A 25,940-nucleotide genomic window follows, 5' to 3' on the forward strand; every position below is an offset into this window, starting at 1 on the left:
ACAAACAACTCTTTATTTGTCAATAACACCTCTTAGTTATCGCTTTCTTCTCGTTATCGTTGGACGCAGTAAGAAACCCATTTGAAACTTCTTCAAAGACGTCATAAGGGTTATGGAAGAAAATAGTTAATGATAAAAATAAAAAAAATCGGAGGATCTGATTGGCTGTCCGTCAAAACACAGGCCGATCTTCAGGCCCAAATGAAGGTTGCTACTGTTGCCAAGTGCAATCCAATAACTGGAAGTTGGCTTCTGCGTGAGACGTTTTTTAAAGAGAAAAATCATCTTCAAAAGCCTTGTCTCCTTTAATGCTACAAATATGCCCGTTTGGAATTTGCACATGTAACAAACATGGGACATTGAAAAGTGGAAAAGTGGAACAGAGTTTAGTCTTCGATTAAATAAAATAGAACCTTGAACCTCGACATTCCAATTATGGTGTTAAATACTCTTGAGAAATGAAAGTTGCTTTTGATACGGTGACTCACATTATTATGCTATATATTATAATTACCTTAATTAAAAAACGGTCTCACAATAATGTTGACAATTCATTATCGTGACAGGCCATGCGGATGCCTTCCGTGAAGCCATCATCACTGACTGGAGCAATATTGCTATTAGCCTCCTGGAAACACTGACATCAAGCATACCCAAAACGATGTTTGAGTTTGGACTAGTCGCCAGCCAATCACAGGGCACATATAGACAAACAACCATTCACACTCACATTCATACCTATGGACAATTTGGAGTCGCCAATTTACCTAGCATGTTTTTGGAATGTGGGAGGAAACCGGAGTACCCGGAGAAAACCCACGCATGCACGGGGAGAACATGCAAACTCCACACAGAGATGCCTGAGAATGGAATCGAACTCAGGTGTTCTAGCTGTGTGGCTTGCGCGCTAACCACTCAGCAACATGCAGCCCTTATTTATAAAATGACCCGTGAAAATATTCTGCTTGTCACCTGCTTTACTGTAATTGTTTCCCCGTCTTTGGAGAGCCAAGATTGGGTGCAGCAAACGTAGCTGAGCCGTCTGATCCACAAGTTGTTTGTCCAGCATCGCTGTCATTGGCAAACGTCCCCTTGTTGCTACTTGGAACAACCTCCTTGTTTCAGTGTCTTTTGCACTCACCAGGCGGGTGATAGACTTAGCTAAAATAGCTAAAATTCAACTTGGTTGTCATTTGAGTGAACCAAATCCCAACATTTGTACTACCTACAGTATCTCACTAAAGTGAAATGCTTGCTGTTTTGTTGAGCTAATTGATTCTCAGACTCTACTATATGCATATGGGATCTTTAAGATGAGGTCACAACTGTACCTCTGTGGCATATTTCAGCAAGTAATATGTAATGGGGGAGCGTTGGAGTCGGCTTTGTGCGTGCGGTTTTGTGCAAACAGACAATCGACCGTGGCGTGACTACTAATCAGGCGAGAGAGAGAAAAGGAGAGATGGAGGATGAGGGAGTAGAGCTCAATGAAGGAACGTGTTGCCAAGCGTCAAGGTGTTGCCTCTTTTGTGCATGTAACTAAAAACCATTTTTAGCCCAAACACTTGTAATGAATGCATCCAGTGAAGTTACACGTGCAGTTGAGTCTTTTCATCACAATCTTGTCTAAAGAGAAATGATGAAGTTAATTGCTTATACTCACATAACATTCATATCTAGGCTTTATTTTGCATAGAAATTTAAGCTTTATGGATCAAAACAAGGTCTTATGATTGAAGCTTGAGATGATGCAGGTCCTCTCAGTGGAAACAGAGGAGAGTGTGATCAAAAAGTGTACTGCCACACTGCATCACGTCACCTCTTGTATCCTGCACCCAATGTTTATCATCCCAGCATGCAAATCATCTTAATCTGTTTTTTTAAATGCTTGTTTGTCCTTCTAATTATTATAATATTCTATATCTAATATTTCAATATTGAACAAAGCAAAATTTGTTTATTGCTCTCTTTATTGCTCTCTGGTTCTACCATATCTTACTTATTGTGTGGAAATATGGGGTAATAACTATAAAAGCAATCTTCACTCGCTAAATGTACTGCAAAAAAGGTCAGTAAGGATAATTCATAATGCCGCCTACAGAGAACATACTAACTCCTTATTTCTAAAATCACAAATACTTAAACTTGCTGATATAGTTCATCTTCAAACAGCTAAAATAATGCATAAGGCTAAAAATAACCAATTACCTAAAAATATCATCCAATACTTATTGGATGGAGAAATATGATCTCAGGGAAGAACTAAATTTGAAACACTTATATGCTAGGACTATGTTAAAAAGCCATAGCATTTCAGTATGTGGAATCAAACTATGGAATGGATTGAGTAAGGAACTCAAACAATGCACAACGATGAGCCAATTCAAGAAACAATACAAGCAGTTGATGTTTGCTAAATACAAGGATGAAGAGTCTTGAACCAGTCATGATGTGCTATACATATCACTATATTGACACTTACTATGGTACACATTATGTCATTGGATGGTCATATCACCTTAAACTATATTAGGAAAGCAGGAAGTGAACAAATGTAACAGTTACTGATTGTAAAAGTACCAGATGGAGGGGTAGGATTTAATAAGCTTTGCTTCTTCCTACTCCTTTTGGACATGTGGAACTGTGAACTGATTATGTGATGCATTCAATTGTAATCTGATGCATGTTCAAATGAAATAAAACCATTAGCATTACCATAATTTGCATGTGACATTAAACGTCCACTTATTCATGATGAGTGTACCGTTATAACAGCTAAGTGTTAGCTTTCAAAACAAGTTTTGTTACATTTTGTTTAATGAAATTATTCATAACATAAGCTGGTTTTTAGACCATTTGCCCACAGTGTTTCCCCCATGAGTGAATGGGTCGTGGGTTTTGACTGGAGGAACGATCACATAAGGGTCATTCTATGACAGCTATGGTGCAAATGTGTCGTGCCACGGCGCACCCCATTCAACCCTGCCAGAGGTGTAGCGTGCTGAACTTGAAGGAACCAAGCACGGTACAATTAAGTGTGTGAGGACACCCTATGGGACAGTTATGATTGCACCCCATATGACCTCTGCCTAGCAACAAGTAGCCTGCTCGCGAGTTTGATTTGTTTTCTAAGGTCTACACAGAGGACTGTCGGGATCGTACTGTTCTTTTCCTTGTCAGTTGAGGCGGCAAGGAGTTACAGTGCAGCTTTTAGGCGTTCCATCATCTGTTAGCCAAACTCCTGCAGATCCCCTCCTCCTCCTCCTTTTCGTCCCTGTTGGAGAGAGAGAAATAGTGAGAAGAGAGGAGTGAGCGAGTGCAACAGAGGAGAGAGTGAGAGAGTCACGCTTACAAGCCAGCCAGAGAAGAGACGTCAAGAGGAGGACCTAACAAGAGAGAGAGAGAGAGAGAAAGAGCGGGAGGAAAAAAAAAAAACCTCCTCTCCCTTTCGGCTGCCTCTCTTCGTGCATCCTTCGGGCCAGCGACGAGCGAAGAGGAGAGCAGAGGAATCGGCTTGGCACATTTCCACGCCGCTTCCCTGCCATTTCGTGGTGTGTGGAGCGCGGGGAGAGCTGCCCACGGCCTCCATCACCGACAAGGCTCTGCCACAGCGGCAAAAGAAGAAGAAGAAGAGGTAGAAGAAAAAGACGCAGCACCGTAGAGTCGGGATGCTTAACAACCTGACTGACACAGAGGAGGGGGACGGGGGAGCGCAGAACCAGGGTGAGTGATGGGATATGTCATGCTGTCTCTCACACACACACACACACACACACACACTCTACATCTGTCCATTCAAGGGAGATTAGTACATGACATGACAAGTTTAGGTCCATGTTATGCACAACATGTCATGAAACGTGTGTGTGTGTGTGTGTTTTGTTGCGCCGTACTGCTCGCTTCCTCCTCTGCTGCTCTTACTGCAAGGATGCTGTGACAGGAATAGTAATGTGCTCGCTCCATACCATGCATGCACGGTGCGTGTAAGGGCATTGCAATGTGTACACGTGCATGAATACACGCACACTCACTTGCAATAATCCACGTGTGCAAATCATTTTCCGGTGCAGCCATCCAAAGGTTTTGTGGTACTTGGTGGCGGTGTAAATAGTCCCACAACATATGGCGCGATGTGGGCAGGCGGCACAAACACACACATACACACACACTCCATCGCAAGCCCACCGTATCCACTAATCCCCTTGCCCCCAGCTGTCAAAATCAACCCCTCCATCCATCTCTCCCCCCGCTGCAGGCTGTGCAACCTGTGGTGTTCTCACACACACACACACACACACATACTCGGCACCTTCATCCTCCTCCTCACGCCCTTCTTCATGTAATGGATGGAGAGCTTTTTCATTTACATGGCTGCTGCAGCAAATCTTCATCACACACACACACACACTTTGTGGCCCCCTCCCGTGGCCCGTCGCAAGCTCCCAGGGATCCAGCGGGGAGACAGGTTTGTGGATGAGAGAGCAGCCACCGTGCCGTCTCTTCTACCTGTGAGGGCTTAATGATAAAAATAGAGCAGCTTGGGAGCATGAATATTTAACTTAATGCGGGCATCTTTTTTTTCATTTTTTTGGAGGGGGGGTAGGGGTGGTGCGTAGGTTACAGTGGCACCAATGGCTTGTTTCTATTGGATGGATAGTATGATAAAATGCATGCATGAGCAGCAGGTCGACGAGTGTAAAAAAAAAAAAAATCGGACATGCAGAAGCAATTACTTGAGCTTTGCTGTGTCGGCGCATCCATGTGTCATCTTTGCGCAAAGCTCGGAATGATGAGCAGTAATGCTGTAGGTGTGTGCGCCTCTTTAAAGGGCTGGACGTTTTTATTAGATAGGATGCCTCTTTATCTGTTACAAGGTACATAACCTATGCGGAGAGTACCTCTCTATACCCCACCCACACCCTCTCTCTGTGTCTTCTTCCAATCTGGATGTTTTAGCATCCTCTGCTCATTTGCTGACTCTCACACACACACGCACATACACATACGTGATTTTCATTTGTATTACAGCGCCACTAAGCTAGTATGGCATCAGCAGGTAATACGCGCAATGCTTTAACCTGCCAACTACAATTGTGTATGTCTAATAAGGAATAATTTATCCCAGAGGACATGTTGTTGTTTTAAATTCATCACACGCATGGTCAGGCTTCATCTTCATTAAATTACTTTACAGCTGCATAGTCACTGACATTGCACACAAACACCAGAACCCAACATTCACATGAAGCTTATTGTAAACCTGAAAATAATCTGCATAATCTCCTATAAAGTACAGTATATCTTCAGGCATGCCTATAGACACCTAAATGTCTGCCATGCATCAGAAGATGCTAACAAAAATACATCCGAATTTTCATAAAACAAATGGTCAATGACTTTGGACAATTAGACGCTAAGTCTCAGCTATGCCCCTACAAAATGGTGGCCATGTTTTTCAACCAGTCTTGCTGAAATATTGAACCCAGATCCAAATTTGGTGGGGATCCATTACCTTTGCTGTTGAATAACAGCACAACTGTGTAGTGTATTGGTCAGAAACATAATACCATAGACAACATATCAGGGGTATATGTTTGGACAAATTTTCACATTATTTTGTCCAGTGGTTTAGTTAACTTACACCAGTTATTTTCTGTCATGCCCCCACGGGGGGACAGAAATATTTTTCCATCCCCCCCTCCCAATTTGAAATACGATTGAGAAACTGGTACCTATTTATCATCGGTACTTTACAGACTGAACTCGAGACTGAAAACAGCACAATGCAGCAAAACAGACGGCAGTGAAGCATCCAAGCATATTCAAGAGTCAAATTGCATGCTGAGTACAACTAATTCAGACATGTTGGCAGGTCTTGCATTATTATTCAAAGTCCTCCTTGCCCATCCACCTAGGTGTAAAATTGTATAAAATAGTCTATAACAGATAACTTGGTAATTTGGTTCAAGTGAAATATAATGCGGGTTGCACGGCGGCGAGTGGTTAGTGCACAGACCTCACAGCTAGGAGACCACGGTTCAATTCCACCCTCTGCCATCTCTGTGTGGAGTTTGCATGTTCTACCCGTGCATGCATGGGTTTGAAACATGCTAGGTTAATTGGCGACTCCAAATTGTCCATAGGTATGAATGTGAGTGTGAATGGTTGTTTGTCTATATGTGCCCTGTGATTGGCTAGCGACCAGTCCAGGGTGTACCCCGCCTCTCGCCCGAAGACAGCTGGGATAGGCAGCACCCCCTGCGACCCTCATGAGGAAAAGCGGTAGAAAATAAATGAATGAATGAATTATAATGAAAGACAGTTGACCTTTTAGCTAGACTACAGAGGCCACACCCCCTGTATGCTGCACATCACATGCACTGATGGGCATCATCATTTGATAGAGTTTGTAGACTTTTGCGCAGGTTCCCAGTAAATTCGTAATTTTTCTTATCAAGCCCTATATATGATAACTGCATGATTCCAAGTTTCCTTTGCTAACCTTGTCATTGAAAGCATCCCAAGCAACCAAGCAACCACCTGTGTACACCTATGTGTTTAATGTTGGGGGTACCTGTGGTAAATAAAAATCATGTGTAGTCCTTGGTAATGTCGTACTTGTCGCAAATTGGGTCATATGCGGCTTTAAATGTAGTTGCTATCCATGGTACTGAATCTTCCCACTCGCATGAACATGCAGTACTGCTCGCTGCCTCTGTCCATGGTGCTGAATCTCATCCACTTTAACCAACATGCAGTGCTGCTCACTGCCTCTGTCCGTGGTGCTTATTAATGACGTTCATTACATGCCGGAGTAACAGCCAGGGGGAAGGAGGGCGGAGGGTGGATATATGTGTGTGCCATTTTTTTATTACTATTTATTCATTTTGTTGCACTAAGCACCTCCTGAACATGAAATTCAAAACTGGGTCATAAGGCAGCTGAGAGATACACTTCGTTGCAACACAGCCAAATATGACTCACAAGTGGTCACGTTGCTCTCCCACCATGTTGTTAATTATCTGTGCAGGCTTCTTTTATTCCACTAGTGTGTGTAGGTTCTAATTACATGTTTGCATTGCAATGGTAATCTAAATGGTCTTCATACTGAAGGTTTATTCGTCATCTTCTTGGGTCACTTTGTTATATTTGTTACAGTGCGTCTCTCTGTGGGAATAGGACTTGCATGTTTCCCCTACACCTTGGGCAAAGTCTTTAGCGCAGCAGGTCAGCTGACACATACATGATTGTGTTCGCTGGAGGCTGACAGTTCAAATCTTATTGCTTTTTTACAGATGAGCTGTGGTTGAATGATGTTGATGCATGTGGATGGAAGATACTTAGCCTAATGATCACTATAGTAGAAACCAGTATTGGGTTTTTAATAGGGCTGTCAATAACGCGTTAACGATGGTCGGTAATTTATTTCATTAATTAAGTTTAAAAAATTAGTGTAATTATCGCATGCACACCAGAGCAACCACGTCTCTCTGTTATGACGTCAAACGGAAGCAAAATGGAGCATCCACTCACAGTCACACAGAGTCCGACAAAAGTCCATCCACTGGTTATGTAGTGGACCGTGAGGCAAGTGTGACAATTACAGTGTCCATTTAAAAAGTGGTTAGCATGTAGGCCACACAGTCAGGACATCGGGAAGACCTGGGTTAGATTCTCTGCTTGGACATCTCTCTGTGGCGTTTTCATGTTCTCCCCGTGCGTGGGTTTTCTCTGTTTCCTCCTACATTCCAAAATTTTCATGCATTCAAAAGACATGACAACTATACTATACAACTATACAACATATACATACTATACTGGTTAGCACTAGGTTAATTGGCAACTCCGAATTGTCCATAGGTATGAATGTGAGTGTGAATGGTTGTTTGTCTATATGTGCCCTGTGATTGGCTGGCGACTAGACCAGTGTGTACCACACCACTTGCCGAAAGACAGCTGGGATAGGCTCCAGCATAGCCACGACCTTTGTTAGGATAAGCGGCATAGAAGATGGATTTATAAAGACAGTAGTGGTTCTTGGTTACGCACTCTGTTGGAGACAGGTGTGGACAAACCCAGCTAATTAGCATTTAAGCTACATATGCACAAAAGGGCTTTATTTTGGTCGTACTTCAAATCAGAACCTCTGAGAGCTATTTAAAATAATACTTGAAAAATACTATTATATGGCACTTAACACATGTATTATTGTAATTGCAGCTTGTGCCTTGTACTGGGTGCTGTTTCTCATTTTTTCACAGCTAATACCATGTAAGCATGATGTCTTCTCTGAAAGTGTCAATCCAAAATTGAGCATTATTTCCATATAATCTTGTATGCTATAGCCATACATACACATGTGCCCCCTCTCCCCGCCGCCTGCACTCCTATCATAACCATGAATAGAGTTGTAATCATGTTTTAGTCATAGCTGACTGCATAATACTGCAAAATGCTCCCCGGAGCCTGCCCCTCTCCACCCTCACCCTTGTTCTTCTGGAGGTACTTGTTGTGCATGCTTGGCGTCATTATTTTCTCCAGCTATACCCGCCTTGCGACTGCTGTGAATAGATGCAGCGAGAGAGCAAGAAATGCACTGCAACTAAGAGAAACAATGAGCCTACGGGGTACTTGTTACTTAGAAAGATATAACACCACAATAAAAGCTTATTCAGTAAGTGTATTATCTACACACGAGTAGTTTGACATGGGCCAGCAATATAGGACACTATAGGTTCAGTTCAATACTCAATTGCCAGGTCAACCAAGTTAAATGTGTACTTTGAACTGCAGTACACACATACGGAGTGGCATTTTTTTATCCCCTTATTCTTCAGCCTCATTTTTCCTTTTTACTCTGTTTACACACCAACGAGTGAGTCAGGGCTGTATTTTATCATCTGCACCGACCAGCGTTGCACTAATGGCACCACAGTCCAAAAAAAAGGTCGTAATTATGTGTGCCATAATTGATTTTATTAAAGGTAAGTATTAATAAAATATGGCTCATGCAATGTTGGGCTAGATTAGTAGAATTTCTCTCTAATTAAGAGTGTGGGTAATGTCAGTGGTGAATGACCAGATATAATGGATGGTTACGGGTTCGCCAATTAAAAAAAAGTAGGAAAGCATAATCAGTGCACAAGGAGCCGGGCTCACTGATGATTTAATGAAAACACAATATTAAAACACGTACTGTACATACACATACATACATCCTGCATATCACATTGGTATGGGACCCAACTCAGTATAGAGTGCATGATTTTATATTCTGCTATGTACCAGTTTAGATTTCACCAAAAGCCTTGTTACACCCGCAAACGTAATAACTGCCCACAAACGTAATACAAATCTGCAGCTTGAATGTAATAATCCCGCAAATGCAATAAATTTCCCACAAACGTAATAAAATCTCCCTACTGCAAACATAATACTGAATTTCCTGCAAATGTAATAGTTATTACATTATTACATATGTGGGAAAGTGAAAAACTGTAAATGTAATACTTCCCACAAATGTAATATGAGACAAAATAATGTTCGTTGTGGTTGTTGTTGTTGTTTGTTCCTAGATGTTGTTTGTAGATGTCATTTTGAGGATAATTATTTTTTTTATTTTTTTTGTGGAAAAGATATCATTCAAAGAGTATCATTTGAATACATTAAAGGAATCTTTAATTATTAAATTATAATTAATTTTAAATTAAAAAAGATAACATAATTGTGATAATTGCAATTGTTTTAATAAAAATGTATTACTATTATTATTATTATTATATTTTATTATTTCTTTTGATTATTTCTTCCCCATATACACACAAAATCACACAATAATATACTGTAACTAAAACGCACATGTACACCCACAAACAAAATGTAATAATTTCCTGCAAATGTAATAATTATTACATTTGCAAGAAATTCAGTATTACGTTTGCAGTGGGCAAATTTAATTACGTTTGTGGAAAATTTTATTACGTTTGTGGGAAATTTATTACATTTTATTTATTTATGACATTTGCGGGATTATTACATTCAGCCTCTAAAGCCTCTAAAAGCATCTAAAATAGATTTTTAAAGAGTACAGAGAGACAGGACATCATATGCATTTTGTATCAGAGTTGCAAGGTTTGCGGAACGTTTGAATGATCATGTTCACACCTGACAATATTAACTGTAGTATAAGCAGCAAATGCATAAATCCTGTCTTTAATCAACAGAAGGAATAATCCATAAGCAAGTAACAGAGCACCTTCAGCTCAGAGGTAAGGTAAGGTCATGTCATTTGTCCTGGATGACTAGATGGATGGATGGCGTGGTGAGTTTATGGGAGGGAAGAAGAGGAGGCGGTTCGGTGGAAATTAGGCAAAGAGATGAATCATAGTGAAACAAGCTCAACCGAGCTGAACACAGGGACCTTCATCTTCGCTCTCATTTATTTCATCATCAACAGAGAGGTGGTGGTTGTGTGGAAGGGGGGAGGCGAAAAGACCAACCGGTAAATGAAAAAAAGTCTTTCTCTCAGATTACGCACCTCGATTATAGCTCGGATACTACCTCTAAAAAAGTGGACAAATGTTTTTTTATAGAGCGTTTAAAAGTAGGCTCATGTTGAACACACAGCTAATCAATTTCCTTTTTGTGTGTAGCCATATCCAGCTCAATATACTGTATAATAGCACTATTAGGGATGGCGTGTTGGCTTGGGTTTGAACTCCACTTGATTGGAATAGTCAGGCAGATCATTTGTTGGCATGGAATGCAATTAGTGGCTTTGGGTTGTGGTAAAAATATGTAAGCATTCATGTAATGTAAGGTTTTGTAATTATGTATAACCAAGAGGCTTATAAGGATGACCATTGCAGCTGTGAAAGCTTAATATGAAAGAAGACTACAAAGAACACGCTTCTGGTGTTGACATTAAAAGCACCATGGCTGTGAAGTACATCTTGTCTGAACTGTCTTGCTCTGAACAAAAGTGTCGGAAAAGTAGCCTAATGAATAGAGATTCACCATCAGCACGAGCCTGGAGTTTGTTTTCCGGAGAGAAGATTATCTAATCTATTTTGATACTTAACAGGTAGTGTGCTAGCATAAATTAAGTTGACATTAAATAAATATGAACATGAGCACTCAACACTCATAATAATGTTGTCAAAGCTCGACTCAATGCATTCGCACCCAGCACCAACATTTGGGAACAACGATAACGATATGGTGCGTTCATGGACGATTGGGAATAAGCACTGTGCAAAGCAATGAAACAAAATAACATAAACCTGTAAACACTACGGGCTTTTTAACAGTATATTATTTTTTCCAATAAATTGATCTGAATTTAAATAAAAGTTTTTCCATGGCCCGATTGTTGGGGGAAAATGGTCAATGACTTCTGGACAATTAGTTGCTAAGTCTCACCCATGCCCCTACAAAATGGTGGCCACGTTTTTCAAACAGTCTTGCTCAAATATTAAACACGTGCTTCTCAGTCCCCTGAAAGTGTGGACCAAATTTCTTGAACACAACACACAGTGACAGAGGGTATTTTTGGAGAAAGCAGATCTTTCAAGTCAATCTGATTTATGCCGATCAAACGTTGTAGTTTAATTTTTAAAAAAAAAAGTGTATTAAAAGTAATAGCACAGGCAACATGATAGGGGTTTTCAGCAGGCAGGATTGTCTTCTGTTAGATGTGTATTATTGTATATGTATTGAGTATTAAAGTAGTGGTGAACTGTGATCTTGATGCTCTTTTGCTGTGCTTTATGCTTCAACAATATGGAACTAATCAGTTCAGTACAATGCAACTGATTTTACACGTAAATGTAATAATTATGAATAATTATGAAGGTACAGACATACAGAAATCAAAAGTAATTCAATACGTTTGCTTATTACTGAGCCAGATGGACATATGATTGCACAAGATTATGCACCAAGCAGAAATGCACAGCAGCACAACGCTACAGATTACCATTATTAAACCTCACCTCTGTGCATTTATTTATGCATAGCATTAGCATTTATGAACAAGGACGAGGTGAAAGGAAGGACAGAAAATACACGTCTGTCTGAAACACGTATCAGTCAAGTCAAGTGTATTTATATAGCACTTAATTACAAAAGAGTCTAAAAGCTGGCAACAATCTTCCTGATCTGAACCCCATGGTGTGTTCAAAGACCCCAGTGGCCACGATGCCTGACGAAGACACATTATTCTTGAAAGCATAAATTTACTTCCATGTGCTATCCAACATAGTCAGTGCATCCAGTCAACAAACAAACACAACATAGAAAACAACGTACAGCTCAGAAAACACACCAATTAGTCACAGCACCACAGAAGAAGACCAAGAAGACCATTTCTATACCGCTTATCCTCACTCGGGTCACGGCCTTGCTGGAGCCTATCCCAGCTGTCTTCGGGTGAGAGGCTTTGTACACCCTGGACTGGTCGGCAGCCAATCACAGGCCACATATAGACAAACAACCATTCACACTCACATTCATACCTATGGACAATTTGGAGTGGCCAATTAACCTAGCGCTAACCACTCGACCGCCGTGCAACCGAGTATAGTTTTTGGATTGGGTTGTGGGGGTGTTGGAGCCTATCCCAGCTGTCTTTAAGCAAGAGATGGTGCACACCCTGGATTGGTCGCCAGCCAATCACAGGGCACATATAGACAAACAACCATTCACACTCACATTCATACCTATGGACAATTTGGAGTCGCCAATTAACCTAGCATGTTTTTAGAATGTGGGAGGAAACTGGAATACCTGGCTGTGTAGCCTGCATGCTCGCACCACTCGTCCACCGTGCAGATGTTCAAGATTAAACACACTTAATGCACGACATCTTGGTCAAAGTTACTTATTTGTTCATGTAACGCATACAGAACAATTAACAACTTCATGGCTGTGGTTGTCCACGTAAATCTCAGTGTTCAGCTCTAATGTAATCAATCTGTTTTTAATTTTTATTCTCATACGCCTAGGGGTGCATGTACCCAACTTTGACAATATAAAGAGTAGCCAAAAAGGACAATTGAGATTTTTTGTCATTAGGTTCAAGTGTAAGTTGAATGGTGGCCTCAGTAGCGGCTCGTTACCACAGAGACCATCTCTAAAGTCCTTGATGGGTCTCTCAATTTCCTCCCTGTTTGGCATTACTGTGAAACCGCCTGTGTCAGGAGATGGAACCATAATGAAAAGCCTCACATTGATTTGCTCTCACTCACGCTGGCTGCCTTTAGGCGCTCGAGTAATGATTTTGCGGTCGAGGCATGCCTGCGAACCACCTTATCTTCTTCCCTGCTTATGTGTGTGCGCGAGTCTATGTCCATTTGTTTTTATCAAGCAAGAGAGGGAAAAAGTGCATTGCCATGGTTACAGCTTCTCCATATAGATGCTGAATGTGAAACGACGTTAAAAGCATGACTAACAAAACACTGCTTTCCGTGCCGTCCGCCCATTCAACAGTTTCTATATGGAAGTCAGGTTTGTCTCATTTCCAACTCTGCATCTCCCAAGGACGGACTGCAGAACCCACTCGGCTTCCTCTCTAATTGCCTAGGTAACCGCCACCCCCCGACTTAAGAGTAGTTGTCATCCAACGTTGCACACTCGCAGTCACGTGTAGCCAGAGTTACCCATGAGTGAAAGTGCACATGTAATTGCGTGCGTCTTAAGCTAGGTCCATTGCGGATACATTTTTGTTGAGTGGTTTGTTATTTTTTTTTTGTTTTGTTGGAGTTTCAGCAGTGATGTTCAAGGAATCTTGCGAAATGGGAGGTCGGACTGGCAAAAAATACAGCAAAAGAAGGCTACCTTTGAAGGACACTTCGATTTGGGCCAGCTTTCACGTGGTGCCATGTGGCATCCATTCATTCATGCGGAGGGTCGCGGAGGGTGCTGGAGCCTATCCCAGCTGTCTTCAGGCGGAAGGCGGGGTACACCCTGGACTGGTCGGTAGCCAATCACAGGGCACATATAGACAAACAACCATTCACACTCACATTCATACTTATGGACAATTTGGAGGCGCCAATTAACCTAGCGCTAACCACTCGACCGCCGTGCAGCTGAGTATATTTTTTGGAATGTGAGTGGAAACCGGAGTACCCAAAGAAAACCCACGCATGCACGGGGAGAACATGCAAACTCCACACAGAGATGGCCGAGGGTGGAATTGAACATGTGTTTCCTAGCTGTGAGGTCTGCGCGCTAACCACTCGACCACATGTGGCATCCATTCTGATAAAACTTCCTAGCTTGCAGTTGTTTCTCGCTGTGACATCACTGGACTTCAAAAAAGGGACACAGCTGCTCAATAACATCTATGTTATTTTATATTTATTTTGGGGTGCACTCCTCCTGTTTGACCCTCGGCCCACACCGTAGTTTCGTTGAAGCACAAAAAATTTTGTAGCCACAAACAAATATTGATCAGAAATGGAGAAAGAAAAGAGTATTTTGAATTTGAAGTTAGCTTCAAATTCCTGGCAGATGGCTCTTGTAGCAAGACCGAAGTTATTTGTATCGACTGTTGCTGTTTTTGACTTATCACGGATTACATGGTCTGTCAGACACAGTTTTTATTGTCATATACAGTGGTACTTTGTCCCACTGGTGGACCTTTATGCATTCCCACAAAGTATCAGCATTTAGGAGCAAATATAAGGTGAAAGAAAAAGGGCAAATACAGCATACGTATATTTTCAAAGACAAACTAAATTACGTTGAGTTTCCAATTTTGACTAAATATTTTATGGCTATAGTCCTGCTCAAAGATAAAATATGTTTCAGCTCATTTCATTTGCAAGGGTTCTCTCGAAGTTCACTTTGACCATTATGATACCATCTGCCCGCAGTAGCAACCTTCAAAGGATGCAGCAAGCTGACTTGTAACAAAGCATGCTGACATGTTTTTTATTAAAACTGCTGTGATGTTAGCATCCACGCTAATCTCCTAAGGGGTTACAGGCATCATCAGCCTTCATATTTAACCTCGGAAGAATGCAGCTGCTGAATTATAACATGGCTATATTGTTTTGTGATGCTAAAACATAACTACTTTAGCGTCCATCTCATCTAATCTTTTTTGCGGCCATCGTTGTTTTTCAGCCTCCAGCCATTTCTCACTTTTGACATTATGATACGATCTGCATATGAAGGATGCACACTTCTAAGCTTCACCTTCAGATACACGTGCAGTTCAAATCATATTATCGAGATATTATTTTATAATATAGTGAAATGTGCATCCATTTCGAACCAATCCTGCCAGATTTCTGTCCCCTCCTGCCTTGAAGTGACAGATAAATGCAGAGGGACATTACTGGATTAGAGCCATCATTACCACGCAGAGCCCACACTGTAATTTGACCATTTACACTGGCAGGTCTATGAGTGGCCTTGTTGGGGAAAATAGTCATTCATTTTACAAGGAGGACACTTTTCTACCCCCCACCCCCGACCTGAACAAACACAGGCAATTCAATAACACACACACACTGTGGGCACACAAGCAATGCGTTTGCTAAATGTTCTCCAATCTATTGCGGCTTTTGAAGTCTTTGTGGTATTCATATGTACGAACATAGACTTTCATGTTGGTATGATGGCAGGGATCAAACGCACGTGTCAGATTTGTCGGCTGGATTGTCACCTTTAACAGACACACGGCAGGGTGCCCCTCAGAATGGATGCTAATCGATCACAGGGCGCAACCATTCACATATATAGACCATTTTGTGTATCTTTATTTATGAAATTTGCATATATTACAGCCTTTTTTTAATTTGTCAATGATTTGGAGGGCTCTATTTGACTACATAGCCAGCATTAACTAGTATATTGGTAATGGTAATGGTTTTATTTCATTTGAACATGCAATCAGTAACTGTTACATTTGTTCACTTCCTGCTTTCCTAATATATATATTTTAATATATATAGATATAATATATATAGATATAAAAATATATTTTAATATATATAGATATAAAAATATATATTTTTTAATTTAATTTTTTTTACCGAAGTACAAGGTGATATGACCATACAATGACATAAGATAAGATAAGATAAGATAAGATAAAATATGCCTTTATTTGTCCCTCAGTGAGGAAAGTGAGCAAGAGTACAGAATCAGTTAAGCAGTACAAAATACACAATATAGAAAAATAAACAATATAAACAACCCAAGTATTAACTAAATCAACAGTTTTACCCAGAGTTATATACAAATACAGTATGCAGAAAATATGAAAGAGATGAGATATATGACCAGTCTATACACTGAGATCTTGCTAGTGAGTTAATACATAACATAATAACATAACATAATATATTGCATTGAGAGCCTTGATATTGCACGTGGAGGTTGATCAGATATTGCACAGTGAATGGAGTCTGGAGTAACTATACTGAATATATAAAAAAAAGTATTGCAATATAATAATAATAATAATAATAATAATAATAATAATAATAATAATAATAATAATAATAATAATAATAATAATAATAATAATAATAATAATAATAATGGGTACCATAGTAACTGTCAATATAGTGATATGTATAGCATGTATATCATGACTGGTTCAAGACTCTTCATCCTTATATTAACACAGAGCAGCAACAGAACCAATGTTGTATTCATCGTGGTATCATGGTGTGTCAATGACATGATATAGTCTAATACCTTGCGGCGCTGTGTCACTCAAATGTCACTCAGATCCAAACCGATGGTGGCGATCCATTTCCTCTCTGACCGCCACTTAAACACAACCCGGCTAAGTGGACGTATAGATGTAATGTATAATCTCTGTATCAAATATTTATGACTCTCGGTCTGATTTTCATGCAGCATTCCCTTGAGTGTTGTGTCGCCTTTGGCAAGGCTGACCACTTAGACACCGCTCTCACTCTTTTTCTCTCTCTCTCTCTTTCCCCCTCTCTTTCCCTCTCTCCCTCACTCGTGTCAGCTTAATTCTCAGCCAAGCAAGTGTCTCAGCCTGATACGCCTGCATGAATAGTATTTTCCCCAATCCCGTCGTTGCCCACAGAGCCTATCAGTGCTTTCGGTAATTGGAAATAAGGCATTTGTAAGACATGCGTCTCCACAGGGGCGTTCCACCTCGAACCAGTTCAGCCATTGTCACAGCGGCCATGGAGCAACTTGAGAGCGACTTGAGAGCCGTGGGAAGGAGAGGGGTAAATGCGGTGGATTTTTTCCAGGTGCTCTCGCTGTTTGATGTGTGACGTTTGGAGAGCAGGATTATAGTTCCTGTGGAATCCCGGCATTCATCTTGTTTACAGTGGAACCTTTACAATAGGAAAAGAAAAGCCTTGAAATGTATCTTATAGGCAATTTCAAGTCACATTTTTAAGTGTAAAAAGTGTAAAAAAATGACAGGTAACAAAGTGAAATGTGGTGGTTTTGCGTTTATGCTATTATTCATTCATTCATTTTATACTGCTTATCCTCAAGAGGGTCGCGGAGGGTGCTGGAGCCTATCCCAGCCAATCACAGGGCACATATAGACAAACAACCATTCACACTCACATTCATACCTATGGACAAATTGGAGTCGCCAATTAACCTAGCATGTTTTTGGAATGTGGGAGGAAACCAGAGTACCCGCAGAAAACTCACACATGCAAACTCTACACAGAGATGGCCGAGGCTGGAATTGAACTTGGGTCTCATAGCTGTGAGGCCTGTGCGCTAACCACTTGGCGCGTATACTATTATTCATTCATTCATTCATTTTCTACCGCTTATCCTCACGAGGGTCGCGGGGGGGCTGGAGCCTATCCCAGCTGTTTTCGGGCGTAAGGCGGGGTACACCCTGGACTGGTCGCCAGCCAATCACAAACAACCATTCACACTAACATTCATACCTATGGATATAATATATGTATATAATTTTCCTACTTCATGATAAGTACAATTTATAGTTCTCTGTTAGTTAATGGTTTATTTCTCCATTGTCTACGTTGCCATCACTAGGATCCAATTGGAATAAGATCTATTGTCACTTCAGCCATATTGTACTGAGCTTCCAGGACGGAGACACATGGAGTACTGTTTTTGTACTACCACTGTGTTGTCTTCCATTTTTGGTTCTACAGTTGTTTTTACACTTTTCATCTGCTTTCACAAAAGCCAAAGAAAAAGCAAATCATGCTTGTGGTAATAAACCTTTAGAGGCTCACTAAACTTGAGTTTCTCCATGATTCAATATTTTTGAATGAGATGAATGATGAGTTTTTGAGGAAGATAGTGATATCCTTGTCAAAGTATTCTTAGACAAGATACTAAACCCACAGTTTGTTCCTGATGCTGCGTAATAGCAGTCTCAAAGCACTTTGAGTACCTTGAAGGTAAGAAAACTGCAATACAAGTCTATGAAAATCCATTCCCAACCACTGTGCCACGAGAAATTACCTAATTTCACTTTCATTTTACATCTTGGGTCATTAGGTTATTGTAATTTTTCTCTAGAAGATTGGAAAATGCTGATTCCATTGACCACTGTAGATCTGAACAGTGTTCCCAAAGAATGCACATCAAGCAGGCATCACCAGGTACGTTCTGTTTAGCATCACGGCCCATTTGGCAGTATAGGAATCAAATATTTGCTCGGAGGGAAGTTAGTGAACTGACTGGTAACTGATCTTTGCCATGAACAAATTGAACAAACAAAATGGACCTGCTGCTCCTAAGAACAGCCAAATTGGAGTGTGCTCACATCCACCCAACTATTGACATGAACATCAACCGGTGCAACAGGGTACTTCTCCTTCAAAGCGAATTAAATGCTTACTTTAACACATCACACATGACGGCAGAAACCTTTCTCACCATTTCATCCCCCCCTTAATGCATGTATTATTTGAGCCTAACGGTCTCGATCATTCAATAATGCATCCTAGTCTGCTGCTAAGAGACCTAAAAGCTTCCAGAAATAGAAACCTGTCACATACATGGCCTCATAATTCATGATCCATCAAGTGAAAGTTTTCACCCTATATTCTCTGAAGGTGTAAAAATACAGTTTGATGACTTGATTTGAGTTTTAAGAGCACTCCAGCTAAGTCCCTCGGACCTCGACCCATTTGCTTTATGCCATGTCTGACTCCCGAGACTCCCAACTCATGTACATCTATAGTATCTCACCAAAGTCAATACAGCCCTCACATTTCAGCAAGCATTTTTATGACAGTATAGCTTCCTCAAGAGACAATACTATAGAAAGAGAACTTGGAGATACTTATATAGCAGTATTGATTTACTATCCACTGAAATTGAGTCAACTTCTAAGTATTATTGTCTAAAAATTCTTGCCTACAGTCAACCTCGGCGGTGTTTGTGTCAGAGTCTATAGGGCAGAGTCAAGTGCTGCTGGCACTGGGGAGCTACGGTTGGACATGAGGTGTACATACATAAAGTAGATGCGAGTTTACTTTCTATAGTATTGTCTCTTGAGAAGATGTATAAAAAAACATTGATAAAATATGAGGCTGCACAGCGGTCGAGTGGTTAGCACACAGACCTCACAGCTAGGAGACCGTGGTTCAATTCCACCGTGCATGCATGGGTTTTCTCCAGGTATTCCGGTTTCCTCCCACATTCCAAAAACATGCTAGGTTAATTGGCGACTCCAAATTGTCCATAGGTATAAATGTGAGTGTGAATGGTTGTTTGTCTATATGTGCCCTGTGATTGGCTGGCGACCAGTCCAGGGTGTAGCTCGCCTCTCGCCTGAAGACAGCTGGGATAGGCTCCAGCACCCCCGCGACTCTTGTTAGGAAAAAGCGATAGAAAATGAATGAATGAATGATTAAGTTCATTAGGTAAGTTTAGAAAAAAAAATGTCATGCAGTCAAAAGACATGTCAATTATACTCGGCTGCACGGCAGTCGAGTGGTTAGCGCTAGGTTAATTGGCGTCTCCAAATTGTCCATAGGTATGAATGTGAGTTTGAATGGTTGTTTGTCTAAATGTGCCCTGTGATTGGTTGGCGACCAGTCCAGGGTGTACACCGCCTTTAGCCCGAAGACGGCTGGGATAGGCTCCAGCACCCCCGCGGTAGAAAATGAATGAATGAATGATAAAATATGAGGGCTGCAACCTAAGAAAGTGACGTATGCCTGGTAATCCTGGTATCCTCCTGTTCGACTTGCTCATTTGTAGCCAGGAAGTCTAGATTATAAAAAGCCAACACGTCCCTAATCCCCTCATGTTCTCTAGTCTCTGGACTGTTTCTCGGATTGGTCATCAGATGGCTACTTGCAGGCCATGAGTGACATTAGCAGCCAGACCGTTTCCAGTATAACAGAAAATCTCCTTGATATATATTTTTCCTGGTAAGATCATGGAAAACAAAACAATCAATTTGTTCATATTCTGTGTCAACTTTCTCATTGACCTTATTTGAACCAGGTAGTTGCTCATTGGGGGCATTGCTGTTTATTTTGAGTGTGCTCTATTATTTGAGTCATAAGTTTGCTTTTGCTCGTGGAAGCAAAGAGCGAGGGGTGGGGGGGGGGGGCAGTGAATTAGCGAACGCTCCCAGCAGCCTCCACGCCGACCGAGTTAAAACAGGAAGCCTGAGGGTTTGTTGTTTTTGCTCTATGGCAGCTGTCATGCTCTCTTCCGAAAGAAGGAAACAACAGGGAATAATAATAATCATCCGTGTTTGGGATGCTACAAGCCTGAAGGCCTGACAGGCTTAATGGTTCTTTGGTGGCCAAACCGTCTCTGACTGAATGAGGCCACTGGATTGGTATGTAGGCTTATAAGGGCAGCAGGAGGCCATACATTAATACCCTAATTCTCAGGTGGTTGTCTTCTTATTGCTGCCTTGCTTTGTATACACTAGCTGATCCTCTATCAGCCTACAAACATGGACACAGATGGCGTCAAACCAAATGTTATGCAAACATCTCCTGCAGCCTCCAGTGTTTCTAATTTTAAAGCCACAGTAAGGAAGAACTGAGTCATTTTTTGCTCAGGGCACCCCCTACTGTTGTGGAGTGTCATTGTTTTTAAGACAGTGATAAGTGTGTCCCTATTTGTTGATAGTAATTACTACTTTTGAGGTATTCCTTGTATGCTACAGGAAGTATTACTGTGACTGAAAATCCTAAAAGTTCACACAATTGGGAAATCGAACAATTTTTGTGCCTCAAATATTATACAAAAGATTTCAGTTCAAAAACAAATTTCATATCAGTGAATTAATTCTGGGCTGCACGGCGGTTGAGTGGTTAGCGCGCAGACCTCACAGCTAGGAGACCCAAGTTCAATCCCGCCCCCTGGCATGTTCTCCCCGTGCATGCATGGGTTTTCTCCGGGCACTCCGGTTTCCTCCCACATTCCAAAAACATGCTAGGTTAATTGGCGACTCCAAATTGTCCATAGGTATGAATGTGAGTGTGAATGGTTGTTTGTCTATATGTGCCCTGTGATTGGCTGGCGACCAAGTCCAGGGTGTACCCTGCCTCTCGCCCGAAGACAGCTGGGATAGGCTCCAGCACCCCCGCAACCCTCGTGAAGAAAAAGCGGTAGAAAATGAATGAATGAATTAATGATTAAGTTCAGAAAAAAAGTTTAGAAAAAAAATTTAATGCGTTCAATAGACATGACAAATATACTCAGCTGCACAGAGGTTGAGTGGTTAGCGCTAGGTTAATTAGCGTCTCCAAATTGTCCATAAGTATGAATGTGAGTGTGTATGGTTGTTTAAGCGGTAGAAAATGAATGAATGAATGAATGAATTCCAAAACACATTTTGCTTTTTCTTTGTCCCTTTTGATATGACCTTAAATGCTAGCAGTTAGCACCTCTTCAGGCAACCATCAAGTCCTCAGGCACAGTATGTGGTCCATGAAAGCAAATAACCACTGGGGTCTGTAATTATAAGATGGCGGTAGATGCATTTCAATTACCATGGTTGCAGTATCCTGGCAAAAAGGTTTGACATCCCTGTTCTGGATTCTCATTTCATCTCATTGACAACAATAGGTTAGAAAAAAAAGCTGAATATACACTGCAGTTGCGTCATTTTGGTGTGTACAATATGAATATTGCACAACCTGGGAAAAAAATAAATAGATAAATAATTCATCATTTGTTTCATTTAGATTCTGAGACTTACATGCCAGAGATTAATGGATATTTGTCTTGCAATATTGATATTTTAGAGGGAATCCTGTCATTTCTGGGCTATTTTACAGCCTTGACATGACCGTCAGATGGCCTTGGATGTGTTGTTTGTTCACTGACACCATAAGGTATCTGCTGGGATGCTAAATCTTGCAGCTCTGCTCATATTTGTGAAGGATGAAGGGAAGGAAGTAAGGGAGAAACGCATCCAACTCAAGCCTCCATCCTCGCCTGCACTGTTAGTTGCCATGGCAACATGACTTTGCATTCCTTTTCACCTGCTGCCTTTCCTTTTTTTTTTTTTTTGCAGCCTTTTTTTTTTGCTCATTCTTGATGCTCCCTCAACATCGTTTCTTTATACTCAGCCGCCGTGGCTGACTTACCTCCGCTACGTCAGTGGGAATTACCGCTGCGATGGCGCCAATACTGCGGATATTAGCACTTGATATACCGTCATTGTCCTAGCCTGATGCACACTCACCTATAGAGAGGTCCTGCTGTAAATCCTCACAGTAAGAAATAAGACTCACAATGTGCTACGCTGTCATTATCTCCCTTACTCGTGCTGACTCGGAGAAGACTCATGATCCACCCACACTAATGATTCATCGGGGGGGGCAGCAGCAATCTCCGGAGCATCCCTCGAATCACCACTGCCTCAGTCCATCATGACCCAACACAGGACAGAAACCTGACCATGTGTGCATTTGGGTCAAGACTCTAAGAAATCTGTTGTGTGAACGGTGTTTTTCCTGGAACGGTGTTGTGCTAATTAAGGCTGTTTTAATCAAGTGTAGAGAGGAGCGCTGTGCAGCAGCCTCCCGCGTAATGGGAATGTAGATGGATGGTGACAGTTTCTCCTCCATGAAGAAGACTTGGCCATCCAGGGGAGTGCAGCCTGAGCTGGAAGCGCTGAAGCGAAAGGGAAGTCAGCTCTCACATAAGAAATGCTCAGTCAGATGTCCTTGGAACGATATTTGTAGTACATGGTCTAAACCAGGGGGGGCTCACACTTCTTCAGCCTGGAGATACTTTTAGTAGTACCAAAGATTTACTAAATATCCAGAAAATATATATATTTACAATTTTTATGAAAGACTGAGTATGTATTTATATACATTACAAGGGATGCATTCAAGTTCCAAGTCAAAATGGCCTACCCCTTTCTATAAAACATATACAGTATGTACTGGTAATCCTTGAAATACTATTGTAAAAAGGCGAGGTAAACCCTAGACTGGACAACGCTCATTCATACTCACACAACACATTGGGGATGTGGGAGGAAGTACCTGGAAAACATAACAGTAAAATTGCTCAGAGGATTTTCCTCAAGAAGAGTGATAGGAGGTTCCAATGCGATAATGCCCAATCTTGCGACTTCAGTAAATTTTTTTGAAACGTTTTTTTTGGCTTGCGGAGAAAGTATTTGCTTTGACACCATTGGACAACATGTAGGTTGTCCATTCATCCATCCATCCATTTTCTATGCCGCTTCTCCCATCCCACAATGATTGGCGATCAGCCCAGGGTGTACCCCACCTCTCACCCGAAGTCAGCTGGGATAGGCTCCTGCATACCCACGACCCTAATGAGGATAAGCGGCATAGAAAAGTACGGATACAGAGCTAACATTTAAGCTTCCATGCCACTAATCGAAATAACAGGAAATAACTAACACTACAGACCGCAGAAAGTATACAGTTGCAGTATTTATGGATTCGACAAAAGCTTTTGATACAATTAATCACACCTTATGGAATCAGAGGGTTAGTTTTGAACTGGGTAAAGAGCTACTGTGAGCCAAAACATATCGTACGGCATACCCCAGGGGTCAATCCTGGGACCAAACCTATATATTAATGATCTGTAGTCACAAAAGGACCTCAAGCTGGTATTATTTGCAGATGATACTACTATTTTTTTTTTTTTACTTAAAACATGGAAGCTGCTTAAAGTAAATCTTTTACTTTATGATGGTGACATTTGGACCCTGGAACAGATGAATTCATAATGGAGGAAAAAATACTATAGAGGTTTCACCTTACTCTTTTTGTGTTTGCAAATGTATGAAACGCGCCATTTTCCATCATTTTCCATTTCCCCACCCTGTGCAGTCATCATTCTCATCTTCCCTTTTTTTCACAGAAGCTCATCATTAAGGATAGGGCATATAGAGCCTCACGGCAGAACAATCAAGCTTCCACTAAATTGCACGTTATAAGTCTGAGTCCATTTCATTGAGATTCTAAGAAGCACAGATTGCATAGATTTCAAAAGAAAAAATGCTTTCACATATTCTGATGTGGATGATAACGTCCGTGCTAGTGTGCCATCGTCAGATTTAAGTGCATTTAGGAACAAAAAAAAAACATCTCCTGCTATTTGCTAATTGCATGGCATGACAGGGTGGCACCGTTGTCCCGGCTCGTTAGGGAAACATCTGGAGAAGGTCACACAATCCTCCCGCAAAGCAAACAGAGGACACGAATCGCAGGTAGGCTCGTATTCGGATCTAGCACATGCAAAGTCATCCTCACGTGGGTAAACAAGTGTGCGGTTGGTGTTTACACGGGGGAGGATTATTGCTTGTTTCCTTGCTCCTAAAGCAGTAGATGAAATGAGTCATATAAGTTTCATTCCTTTCTATTCTTAGCTAGGTTGTTCAACCTAATATTCCTTTGTATGGGTTTGTGTATAATAACATTGAAATTGTAGGATGAGACTGTTGACAAGGACAAAGCAGCAGTGAGTTGACTCATAGATAATTATGCTGTGCTCGGGCTTCGTTTGTTGAAAAAAAAAAAAACACTTCTCCTGCGGCTTTTGTGTGGCAAATAAATAATAGTAAAAAAAAAAAAGCATCTCACATCAAACAAACATGTCAGACAGGCTCATCTATGAAAAATGAGATAATAATTTAGTGCGAGCATATGGCCAATTAAAGCTCTTATTTGGAGTTGGTAAGAATGATTAGGATTCTAAATTCTAGATATTATATATCTATATCTATCGATCTATACCTATCTATCAGTGTCTGTCTAACACTCAAGTTAGCGCCTTGCTTGTGTGAATCAGATAATGTAATGCAATTTGATCCCCATTACAGTAAAAAAAATAGCAATCTAAATGCAAACCGCTGTTACATGACCTTTGATTATAATGAGTGTTTTTTTTTTATCTCTGCATTATAATGTGTATTTGTATCTGCGTGAGACAAAAGGATTGTCACGCTTATGGCAGCATAGCAAAAATATGAATTCATCACGCTATAATGGATGAACGTGAGCAGCTTGTGACACGACAGGTTGTACTATAAGCAACACCCTGTTCCTATTTGAATGAGCATTGAGGGCTGGGGTAGAGATTTACAGCAGACTTCACTCTGACTCATATACATAACTGTGTACTAGAATTCTTTTATGTTGTATGCTTATACAGTATATGCAAGAACCACATGAAGCAGTATTAAACTGCCATATTGTTGTATAATACCTGTGGCTTTAAATCGTCTCTTAGTCAACGCCACACACACACATCATCAGGTCAGCAGGTCAGGGACTGATGGATGTGGATCTCAAAATAACAATCAAGAAAGAGTGGCAAGAATCAGGAAGAATGACAGGAAGTAGTTGGAAAGACGTGGATGGATATGGAAAGAGAAATAAAACATTTTAAGTACTGAGAACAGGCTGCACGGTGGTCAAGTGGTTAGCGCGCAGACCTCACAGCTAGGAGAGTTCAATCCCACC

General features: G+C 41.1%; 1 protein-coding gene across 4 annotated transcripts in view; it reads left to right on the forward strand.

The window, feature by feature from the left end:
* The window catches only part of slc12a5a (solute carrier family 12 member 5a), a 134,958-nt gene that overhangs the window by 42,836 nt on the left and 66,182 nt on the right, over positions 1-25,940 (forward strand). The window contains exon 1 of one of the 4 annotated variants that reach the window (XM_058054701.1): positions 3,339-3,723. The exons of the other annotated variants lie outside the window; for them this stretch is intronic. Within the exon in view, the coding sequence (XP_057910684.1) occupies positions 3,669-3,723 (55 nt within the window). The 5' untranslated portion in view covers positions 3,339-3,668. Of the gene's footprint in view, positions 1-3,338; positions 3,724-25,940 lie in introns of those variants that run through there. 4 annotated transcript variants of the gene reach the window in all.

Source organism: Doryrhamphus excisus, chromosome 18, assembly GCF_030265055.1.
Source record: "Doryrhamphus excisus isolate RoL2022-K1 chromosome 18, RoL_Dexc_1.0, whole genome shotgun sequence".
In the NCBI taxonomy this organism is placed as follows: domain Eukaryota; kingdom Metazoa; phylum Chordata; class Actinopteri; order Syngnathiformes; family Syngnathidae; genus Doryrhamphus; species Doryrhamphus excisus.